This window comes from Topomyia yanbarensis, chromosome 1 (genome assembly GCF_030247195.1).
Source record: "Topomyia yanbarensis strain Yona2022 chromosome 1, ASM3024719v1, whole genome shotgun sequence".
NCBI classification, from domain to species: domain Eukaryota; kingdom Metazoa; phylum Arthropoda; class Insecta; order Diptera; family Culicidae; genus Topomyia; species Topomyia yanbarensis.
In genome coordinates this window covers 152021749-152033613 of record NC_080670.1, presented here as the reverse complement: position 1 = coordinate 152033613, position 11865 = coordinate 152021749, and the positions used below count along the sequence as shown (strand labels likewise).

The window sequence follows — 11865 nt, the reverse complement described above, 5'->3', positions numbered from 1 at the left end:
CCAAATTTACATACCACCACTCACACGATCATACACAATTTTTGTCTCTCTCATTCATTCCCCCTCGTCATTCAATCATCAGAAACCCGGCCCGGTTTTTTCTTGTCGATCCATCGCAGCTTCAGGCGTTTCAGTTTCGATCGAGACTTGGTCCGTGTCGTGCGTTTTGCGTTTTTCCGTGACATCCCGTCTACTCACTGTGTCGGTCCCGTACGATAGTCGAGGGGCTACCCGAACGCCTTCGTACATTGTGTCTGTATCCAAACCTTCACCAGTGGCGATCTCGCGTTTCGCAGCCGCGTGATGACGTAGTAGTTTTCCCTTACCTCTTCGTATACATACACATAGTGTGATTTGTAGCAGTAGGATTGCCCCGGTGATCAATTACAATAGGGTCCAGTGTTCTTGTCGCATTATCGCAGACCAACTATGAATAGCGGCATCCATCAGGATTCACTGACCTTGGATGACATGAAGGCATTGGGTAGGAAGGAACACCCACTTGAAAAAATGTCCAACGGTAGTGGTAGTGTTGTGAATAGTGCTAATAATAACAATGTAGCGCTAATTAACAACAACAACAATGGCGGCCGGAACAATCATAATAATAACAGCGCAAAGTTGATAATAGCTAATGGAAATGGTTCATCGATTGGCAATAGCCCAGCAATTCAGGCTGCCGTTTACGCGAGTGTTTCGTCGGCAGCGGCGGCGGCAGCCGCAGCATCCATCGAAGACAACAAGCTCGGCGCCAACGATAAGGAGAAGCTCACGAAAGCTGTTATGAAGGTGTTCGAGGAGTATAAATGGACTCCACCCACCAACGTTGTCAAGTAAGTCGATGGGAGGGGTTTAGTCAGTCTATTGGATGGAGTCCGTAAAAACTTAAAATGTTTTTGGAAAGCTTTTTAATTTGGCCTTGAATTCCTAATTGATTTAATGTAATTACTCCACTATTATGCTGCATACAGCTCGAAACATTTGATATGTGTAGTTCATGCTTATTTTGAGTAGCTTGATAAAAAATCGGGATCGATTCTTAAATGTGAGCGATACTACGGATGCAACAAAAGCATCAAAATAGAACTACGATGCGAATCAAAATTTTCGAACATTCGGTTGAAAATTTTCCGAAACTCCAACAGCTAAATATTTGGTTATAAATTCGGCAAATGGATTATTATCTGTTATTATTATTCTATTTTTATTGACGATTTGTCAAAAACTACAGACTAGTTCTGTAATTTTAGTTACTGGACGTATTCGGTACATTCAGATTTTATTTTGAATGAAGATCGTCAAATAAAATGATTTTCGAAATTGTTTTTATCGAATAATAAAATTGATAACTTTCACGTTGTATCTCATAGATACATAATTTGCTATCAGTACTTAGATGGAAATTTTTTACACATAGCAAAATCATCCGAGCCATTTGAAATCGATCATGAGACAATGAGAGTTTACAGCAAAAGGATTGGCGTAGTGCATTAATTGCCCTTGGTGTAATGTGAGCTAGAAACAATATGTACACACAGCTTGAAAAGAAACCTAAAAAAATATTAGACTGTTCAGGATTTCTCATGTTAGCATATCGTCGCTGTTGTGCTATCTTATGACAAACGCCATTTTGGGGTAAACTGAGTTAGATATGCCACATTACTTGTCTAAAAAATCTCTACAAAGTGGCGTTTACAGAATTTCGACATTCTGCTTGGATACTGAGATATAGCGAGAAACGTGCTGAGAAATTTTTAATTTTTTGCTTCAAATGACTGTGTCTGGGGATTGGCTCTAATTATCTTTATGTATGAGATGTTTTTATATGTAAAACTATCTGATAAACACAATGGAATAATCATTTTAGAAACAAAAATGCACGAACTGTGAGAAAAATCCAATTTATGTTTTAAACTGGAAATATAATATATTTGGCAACACTGTAACCAAAAATAGCTATTTTTCTAGATTCCCTGACTCATTTCCTTCAAAATGCATCTCACCGATTGTTTATAGACCAAATGAAGCCAAAGATATGAATAAAAGTTAATAATTGATGATTTTTTTCTATGGAAAATTTTCCATGCACGATTATGACATGCCATACAAATTTTGTCATCAATACACACCTATGACACGTGAGAGACCGACTTTTGTTTACATTTTTAAAGAAAACTCGCAATGTAGTTAACCGATTTTCGTAATATTTGAGAGATTAATGCAGAATAGATAGAAGCATCATTTGTCTTCTTTGAATTGTTTATACCATTTATAAGTTTCAAGATATTCAATCTCAAACTTTAAACATCGTTTTTCTCGAATTGTACAAAATGGCGCTTGTCATAAGATAGCACAACAGCGACGATATATTGGAATTTTTACACAATAGAAAAAAAACAGATTCTTTGTGAGTCATGTGAGTGCTATGTGTCAGAGTTTGCACTTATAGTTATCCTGTTATTGATATGCGTTTAACTAATGTGCTTTAATTCGAATAGCAGAGCGAATTTAAGGGGGGTGTAGGGGTTTCACCGTAAAAAAATCAGTTTTTTGTCAATTTTTTTAGAAAGATGGGTGAAGCGAATTGATCGAAGCTTTTTTACATTATACTACATCATTTCAGTAACATTCTGTAATTTTTTCATGCAAAAATATTAACTAGCGACAGCTCAAGCCATGGACGGATTTGTAGAAGTTTGGAGTTGTTCCGAGAACTGACGCGCATGCCGTACTAGCTAATGATGTGACATCAAGTACGCGTCAGAGAATCTTGGTTGACACCCTTCGAAACAAGTTTGACCGTACAAACCAGCAACGCGGGTGACATCGTGTAAACTGTCAAATACGAAGTGCCAATTGACAGCTTAAATTAATACATGTAATAAATTATACAAAACTACTCTTGCAGGAATGATCTTCGAAAAAAAAAATTTTGGTGTGACGGACAAGGTGATGAAGCTTTTTGTGGAACGTTTCTGGAAAAACACGATTTGCGATGTTAACTGCCATTCAAAACTACTTGACCGATTTATTTCAAACTTTGCATACACATTCTATATAAAAAATTCCTAACCCCTACGTTGAGTTTTTGAGATAATTTTTCAATCCCAAAAACTCAACGTAAGGGTTAGGTATTTTATGCGTAGATTGCGTAGGCAAAATTTTAAACAAATCGGTCAAGTAGTTTTTGAATGCTAGATAACACCGCAAATCGTGTTTTCCAGAGACGTTCCACAGAAAGCTTCGTCACCGAGTCGCTAGTTGATATTTTTACATGAAAAAAAATACAGAATGTTATTGAAATGATGTAGTATAATGTACAAAAGTTTCGATCAGTTCGCTTCACCCATCTTTCTAAAAAAAAATACAAAAAACGATTTTTTCACAACCCCCCCCCCCCCCCCCCCTTCAGAAACCAAGTTATCGAGTATTAATTTTGGATCCCAAGAGGAAGTTACTATTCGGTTACATCGACAAGCTCTGTCCCTAGTCGAGATGGTCGGGTTTCAAATTTTTCGAGCCCGAACCCGAGAACTTGAAAATTGAAAAACCCGAACCTGAATCTTGGAATCTTAAAGTTCGAAAAAACCGAACCCGCTCCGAGCCTGAACATTTTAAAATTTCATAATTCAAGCCCGACCGGAACCCGATAATCTAACAATTTAAAAACCCGAACCCAACCCGAAACAGAAAATCTATAATTTGAGAAACCCGATCTAAACCGGACTTGTTAATACGGAGAATCCACCAAAGATCCCGAACATTATTAATTTTAAGCATCCGAGCTCGATCCAATGCTCATCCAAAAGAATCATTCGAACCTGAAGTAGCAGCATACGCGTCTGATTATATCTGCCTATGACAAAACGAGAGGAATTTGCATTTATATTTACTATTATTGAACGTAGAATTTGTAATGTTCTGAGAAACTTAAATTGTTGATATCTTAACAGGAAAGTAGGATAAATCGTCGGCTAACTCATGGGGTATTACGAAGCATGATTACGACAGATCCAAACTACCTTGTCCGTCGTACCAAAATTTATTTATTTTTTCGAAGGTCATTTCTGCAAGAGTAGTTTTGTATAATTTATCACATGTATTAATTTAAGCTGTCAATTGGCACTTCGTATTTGACAGTTTACACGACGTCACCCGCGTTGCTGGTTGGTACGGTCAAACTTGTGTCGAAGGGTGTCAACCAAGATTCTCTGACGCGTTCTTGATGTCACATCATGCGCGCCGGTTCTCGGAACGACTCCAAACTTCTACAAATCCGTTCATAGCTTGAGCAGAAAACACAATATTTTTACAATCAAATCATTAAAATCGTGAAAATAATGTATTTTCATCAAAGAATCCGGATCATACAACGGACCAAACTGAGAGAAAGTGCTTGTTTCATATATCTATCACTGATTTGATAGTGGCGCTAGTATACCATTACCATATGAGTAGCGTCGTTGATAGATTGTCTCTACTTTCCGTAGATTTCCACTCGCTTAAGCCAATATTTTCCGACAAATTCACTTTCACTTGGTTTATTGATGATCATCATGAAAATTAAATCGCATAGAGATTTTAGATGAGAAACACTTATTGTTGAATGCTCTCTCATTAAAAAATAAAATAAGGCAGTTTGCGAATCTGAAGAGAAGAAAGTTTATACATAAATAAAAATACAATATTCGAACATCCGAAAATATGACGAATTCTTGCAATTTAAAGGTGGTAAAATTTAGTACAGTTATATGCGTCATCCACTCGTATACGAAGTAAAGTTAAATGCTACAAAAAGAGACTAGGTGTATAGATGTAAACAGCGTCAAGAAATGGTTGGGTGTGATTTGTTCAAAACCCGAACCACACACCTAAAAATAATGAAATTTAAACGACATGTAAATCAATACGAATGTAAACATACAAAGATTGAATCAAAAATTTAATTGAAAATTACGTTAAAATCAATGCACTCAATTGGAGCATCAAAAAGCATACAATTTTACACTTTCATTCGTGTAATATTACATGTCATGCATTTTACAGTAATATTCGAATAAAAATACATTGAGGTGCATTTGTTCTCCGTTTAAAGAAACTGTAGTTTTCAAACCACGTATAAAATTATAATAAAATTCGTTGAAGAAAGCATGACAAGTCGTATGTATTTGTGGTGGAACTTAATTTTACATTTATATTCATGCTCCAAATATGTGCATGAAAATAAACTTAAAATTACAAAATATTGTTTTCTGTGCAGACCCGAATCCGGAAATTTCAAATTTGAAAACCCGGAACCCGACCCGAAACCGGGAAGTTTAAATTAACAGAGCCCGAACCTTACCCGAAACCCGACGGGTTCGATTTCTCAGAAAATCGTAAGACTTTCTGGCTGTCGCACATATTCGTGGAAGCGCCGTTCTGAAACGTAAATTTTGTCAGATGAATCTCATTCTTCATTTTTTTCAGTGTTTCATTTTTTCGCCATCTTCAAAGCGAAAATCATTATAATGGTAAAACCGTTATTAAACTAATCAATAAAAGTGAAAAAGTAACAGGGTAAGTGTTTTAGAACGCTTGTGGCTCCTATTTGATGGAATGATTTTTGTTTGGGTCAAAACACAAATATTTTTAATACGCCCTCCACTTTTGTGCAAAATGTGTATACGGGACTATTTGGACCGCCCTATTTCATCAACCACCGTTTGGCGGCTTGCGGCTGCACACACGCTTGCACACACCACAGCAAAGAAAATACATGATGCGCCAATCGACAGCTGTGATTACCCAGATTAATTTCTTTTAACACAATTTTGTTTTTGTTTATTAAGCAGCTTCCCCAATAAAGATTTCATAGGAAAACATATTTCCATTGTAAAACAAAAATAATAAAATGACAGTCTGAATTGCCCCGTAGGGAGGTCCGAATTACCCCTACACGCAGTGGTATGACGACAAAACCCCGAAAATCAATGTCTCGTAATTCTTTCGTAAATATTTATTTTATTTTTCTCTCAGTTTAAATAAAAATATCTCAAAATTTAACGATAATCGGAAGAAAAGTCAATTTTTAACATATCGATGAAGCAAGTGATGTCGAGGATTTCTGTTCAATTCAATTCATAGGAATTGTTCGTACCTTCGAACTTCAAATGGCAATATCTCAAGAACTATAAGGCCGATTGGAGTAATTTTGAGTTCTTTGGAAAGAAGAATGAATACACGCTTAGAAAAAACCAAAATTATGTCTGACGTAAACAACGTAGCGACGTATTTTTTCTGCCTGATAATAGAATTTTACATGTTATGATATGTAACATTAAATAATGTGACTCTTTTGATGTAAAACTCAGACTGAATAGCCTAGGAAAAACCGGACAACTCACATTTTTATATATCATTAAATCTGAATTTATTTGAATTGGGACGCTCCTTTTATGTGCATCTGGCTAGACGTAAAGTTACAAGATTTTTTTTGCTGTGTATACTAAACTATAAATGCGTGCTTTTTGTGCAGAAATGGCTTACGTTTGTTCTGCATAAAAAAATCAATTGAAAATTTAATGTCATATCAGTAATTTATCTTTATACGTCCTCCAATTATTGAGATGGTCTCCTATGGGTTACTTATCATGAATCTGACTTAAAATTTAGTGTAGTTTCAAGATGTATGGGCCTCATCCTACACATTTTTGCACCGAAGTATTATATATATGTTTTTTAAAATACCCATATGGAGACGACCTGTTACACACTACAGTAGGTCATAAATTTTCTTACAAATTGGTTGCCTAAACAACATCATATTACTGGAAAATTAGTGATTTTTACTAGTTTTGTCAAACATTTCTGCTATCCAATATGTTTGGCTACCATGATACTATCAGGAATCAGAATATATTGGCTTGAATGGTACGTTCCCCGTATGTAGTCGGGTACTATGATACTAACAACCAATGCCTTCAAATGGGTTTACATAAAAGTAATCGAAAAAAAGAAATATGGAATTTCTAAACTGATGGCAGAAATGGATTCAGCGACCCAAAATTAGTTAAGACCCCAATTTTTAGACACATAGTCCAATTTTTATAATTTTGTCATAAATTTTGTATAATTTTGCCACTGTGCTACATGGTGAAACTATAGAAAAACGTAGTGTTGCAAATCGTCGGTCAGCGCTGCCATGGTGTGGTGCAAATGAATTTTTATAGCTCCAAATTGTAGCTGAGGTTTCAAACTAAGAATTAGGACCTGTGGCCGATAAATTATTTCACATCTATCCCCTAAAGGGCGATTTGCATAGGTAGGTCAGAATAGCCTTGGGAATCCCTACTTAACCCTCTAGTTCCCACCACCGCCTCTAGGCGGTCTCTATAAAAATCTAAATAAAACTACTAAAACATGATTGTATGTTGTCATCCGCATTTCTTCCCAACGCTCACACCTTTCATGTACACGCATTATTTGAATATTCGCAAAATGCAATTGAAGCTCAAAGTTGCAAATTCGAGGAAAACGTGGAAAAAACAATTTTTGGAAATTTCAATAACTAAAAAAAATATTTTTGATGAGCCTGTTACTAGCATTTCACTGTAAAAGTGGTTTGGTTTAGTTGAATAATTCGGAAGTTTGGCATTTTTGGTCAAATACTTTGCCCGCCTAGAAACGGTGTTGGGCAACTGAGCGAAAAACATTTTCAGTCTTTAGTTATTACTTATCGTACCGAAACTAGCATTATGTGCAATTTCAGCTGAAAAGAAGTATGTTTTAAAAACTTTGGGTGAATGCTGCTGTTAGAATATGGATGTTCTTATCATTTAATAATATTTAGGGGAGTCTGGGGCTAGTTGGCGGAATCTTTATTCTCCTTTTGGATTAGACATATGGCGCTGTCTCTAGTTCTGCACTTCAAATACTGTGTAATCCATTCTCCAATGTGTTTATGTTGCATTACATTCTGTTTCGTATAGGTTGTAAGCGATATTGAGTTTTCGAGCATATTAAAGTCAAGAGCCTATTTATGTCGTATTAGGGAGGGTGCCTCATCATTTCATTAATTACTCGGAATACAATTGATGAAATGCGTATGAATTGACACCAATATCTTTGCTTTCTTTTTATGAACCATTATGATAACAAAAATCGCCTTGCCATTTTAACCAATGCGTTGAACAAAGATGACTAACGCCGCTCTAACAAACGGCTTCACATGGTTAGGCCAAAAATAAGCTCATTACACTATCTAAAGTTTATAATTTTTTTGTTATTTAGGGCGAGTTCAAAGCTATTCCACGAATGACTAGATTTTTCGAATGCGCGCAAAAAGAGCTTTCCGTGGCCGTATATGTAATATACGTAGCCACAAAGAATATTTGTTTTTTTGTTTGTTTTCTTCGGAATTTTCACCTGAAGAATATCGAAAATTCGCTTTTGAACACAAAGTGTGCACCGAATTTAAAATGCCGGAGCATTGAGGCTGAAAAATAATAACAAGTATCGATTAATTTGCAGTTTTATTCGAACAAACTTCTCACGCGATTCATACTGTATCATCAAAAGTGGTCAGGTGGCATTATTGTGCGTATAGTCGTAAGTTGGCGAGATTTCCGCGTCACATATTTAAAGTGCTGTGATGCAGCCAACAGTCTGCTCTTTTATGCAACGCATTCTCTTTTATACGATCTTCTTAAATCAAAAAAGATAAAACATGATAAGTGAAACCATTGCCAGCAGACCCTGGACTCCCCTACTATAAATTAGAAGTCATTAATTAAATAACCAAAGCACTTGAAAAATACTCCTTGCAGTTTAGGTAATTTGCGTTCTGATGGAGTCCAAAATATAAGCAACCATCTGTATTCGCTTATGTTAATGATCGATGCTAGTTATCTAGGGCTGATCTCCGAATAATGCACCCTCGCACCTCTCATTCTGCTACTAATGGCAAAAGGCTGATAGCAATCTGTCGTCGCCGATCAAAAGACCAAATGTCATCAATAGACTTAAACTTGTGAGAGCTATCTTATCTCACCGTTTGAGAACCCTGCGAGACATGGTTTTTTGAATGGCCCGCAAACGAACAATATTCCATAACGTAACATCGATGACAGAGCAGTGGGATTAAGGCCAAGTTCTCTCTGAATCGTGCAAAACTAAGAAGCAACATCAATTTAGGCACGGAGAAAAGAGCGTAAACATTGAGAAAAAAAAACTTACGGTGCATCCAAAGGTAATTGCAAAGTTACCACCAGAGATGGTTCTGTTGTTATTCCGTTTAAATTGCTAGATTTCATGATTGTGAAATAGTTCGCAAAATTAAAAGTCTTGATATTTCTCGTGAAACAATCAGAATATTATTCATTGGTCCAGTGATGCTTCATGATCTGTGTATCCCACGGTGGGGAAAGTTGACCAAAATAAACAATCACAAAAAATTTCATAATTTTTGAAAATGTGAATTAACATTTCTGCAAACAAAAAAAAATCTTGAACGCGCACAATATTTTTGCACATTATATTTCAGGGAGTTTTGAAGGATTGAAAACTGTTTTAAAGATTTAAGTAGGTTTAACTGGAAACCTGGCCATCCCCATGTTCCCCTATATATAATAGACCAATCACGCATAAAGGAATTACTGTATCGATTTTGTTGGCTAGTATCGACAAATTCAATCTGCGTAAAAAAGGTCTGCGATAGACTGGTTGTAGTGAAATTGTGCGCGAATTTCAAACTCTGTTCATGATTTCTGGAGTTTGTGCACGAATGTCTCATTTTCATCAAATGGCGGTCTCGGTCAATTCCTGCTCTAACATAGCTTGGGACCCCCTCGAATCAGTATGTTCATTTTTACACAAGCAAACGTTGATAATTGAAGCAGTACAATCAAAGAACCGAACCGTTACGACGAGAAGAGGAGCTGTTCCTATGTACGTCTTGTGTGGTTTGACACTGAAACAATCTGAAATTCGTAATCAACAACAAGTAGCACTACGAACCTATTGAATCAGCCTCGCCCGAAGGCTCATCCCCGCGCGAAGTGACATGTTGGAGTGGATCGCGGGTTGATGGAGGATTAAGAAGTTCCACCTATGCGAAGACCACCGCAGTTGATCGGGCAATGTTGGAATATTGTTTGTGGGTAATTTCGAGATTTTGATCATGACCGTTGAGTATCTTCTCGTCATGCGTGTCTTAAATGTAGCTGTATGATTCTGGATGATAAACCAGTTTCGTTATGTTGTACATATAGACTGACTTGGGAGAATCGAACAGTTCGGCATGTTGATATATTTTGCAACAGATTAACCCACAATTCACATGTGAACTTTCTGGAGTTAACATGTATTGTTCCATCAGAATCCAAGCATTTTTCGACAGACACAGGTTCGCTGCATATCAAAACGCCAACCAGCCTCAGCAAACCAAATCACTATCATCCTATTTAGCGCGTTGGTGCTAAATGGCTCAAATTTATGCATGTCTCTTTGATTTTAACACTCACCACTTGGGACATCGTTCGCCACGAGTCTGTGCAGTGCACTGCGCTGCTGGGACCCAGCGGGATGTGAGTCACCCATAGCCGGCGTTCAAATCCAGTGTGTTGGTGACAGGAGAGTACAAAAAAAGGATCAGCAAACTTCTTTGGGACGGCTCTAAACTGCGCTTCTGGAGGTGGATTATTTTGAATTCAGTAGCTCATTACCCAAGACCCGGCCGTACGGTGAAGACGAGTTTTGCACCGGTCAGCTACGCCAGGCCGTGTGCGTCGGTTAGCGGCAAAAAGCGTTGGTAAATATTTGAAATTTCTTATGGACGTGTGAAAGCTGTAAAGTTGCGCATAGGCGCTCAATAAACAGGTTTTCTCCTCTGGTTATTTCTACACTACACTTTGCATTTGGCCGAAAATCGACGGACTAAAAGGTGTAATTTCACAAATTTTACAAAAAGCCACATTTTATCAGCTTGCCTTCGTCTGATTGATGCCGCTTGTGGTCCGAGTGGTTAGACACTGTCAACAATGACAGTGCAAATCGGGGGTCTGGGAAACTACAGCGCGGGTTAAAATAAGTTGGATATCGTGATTATGCAATTCGGGCATGACGGACAATTACCGAGAGGAGAGCGGATACACTTGTCTAATGGGAGGAAGGTTCACGTGGATTTTTACCATTTATATAAACATAATTGTTCTTCATCAAAAAGTACAAACAACAACAGTGTAGTGATTTACCAAGCAATTTCGGATGAAAAACATTTTAAATCCGAAATGGAAACATCCGACCAAGCAAACTTTTCTATGCGGAAAAATCCATATCTCGAAGATCGGCCCATGATTTTCGAAACATATACGTTTTTCTTTGATATGAAAATATACTATTAATACAACGCATCATATCATGAACAATTTTTTATTTCTCCTAAAGAAGATGAATTTTAAATAAAGTCCAATTCTCGACAAACATATGATTACGGCTTAAAAGCCAACTGTCAAAAGTTTCTTTGAAAGGAAATGCCGGACAATCCGTTACAGGCTAAACACAGTTCATAGCAGTAATTGGAAGAGAAAACTCTTCTCTTTTGTTTACTACTAACATCTGTGATTGGCAAGTAACGGTTTGTCTAGAATTTCCTTTCAAAGATAATTTTGACAGTTGGATTTTAAGCCGTAATCATATGTTTGTCGAGAATTTATCTTCATTGAAATGAAAATTGATCAAAACCACCTTGCGCGTGAAGGGAATAAAGCATATGACTAAATTAGTTATGGAATTTACGTTTCGACATTATCTCACCATAATGCGAGATTAACTATGAGTCGAACTAAGCTAGCGTCGGATTGAGGGCAATAATGTAGCAAAGACTGC

At 37.0% G+C, this 11865-nt stretch overlaps 1 protein-coding gene across 1 annotated transcript in view; it reads left to right on the top strand.

Moving 5' to 3' along the window:
- Window positions 1-219: 219 nt before the first annotated feature.
- LOC131677704 (transcription factor SOX-10) overlaps window positions 220-11865 on the top strand; it is a 68579-nt gene continuing 56933 nt past the window's right edge. Inside the window, exon 1 of the mRNA XM_058957687.1 lies at window positions 220-833. Coding sequence (XP_058813670.1) covers window positions 430-833 — 404 coding nt within the window. The 5' untranslated portion in view covers window positions 220-429. The remainder of the gene's footprint in view (window positions 834-11865) is intronic.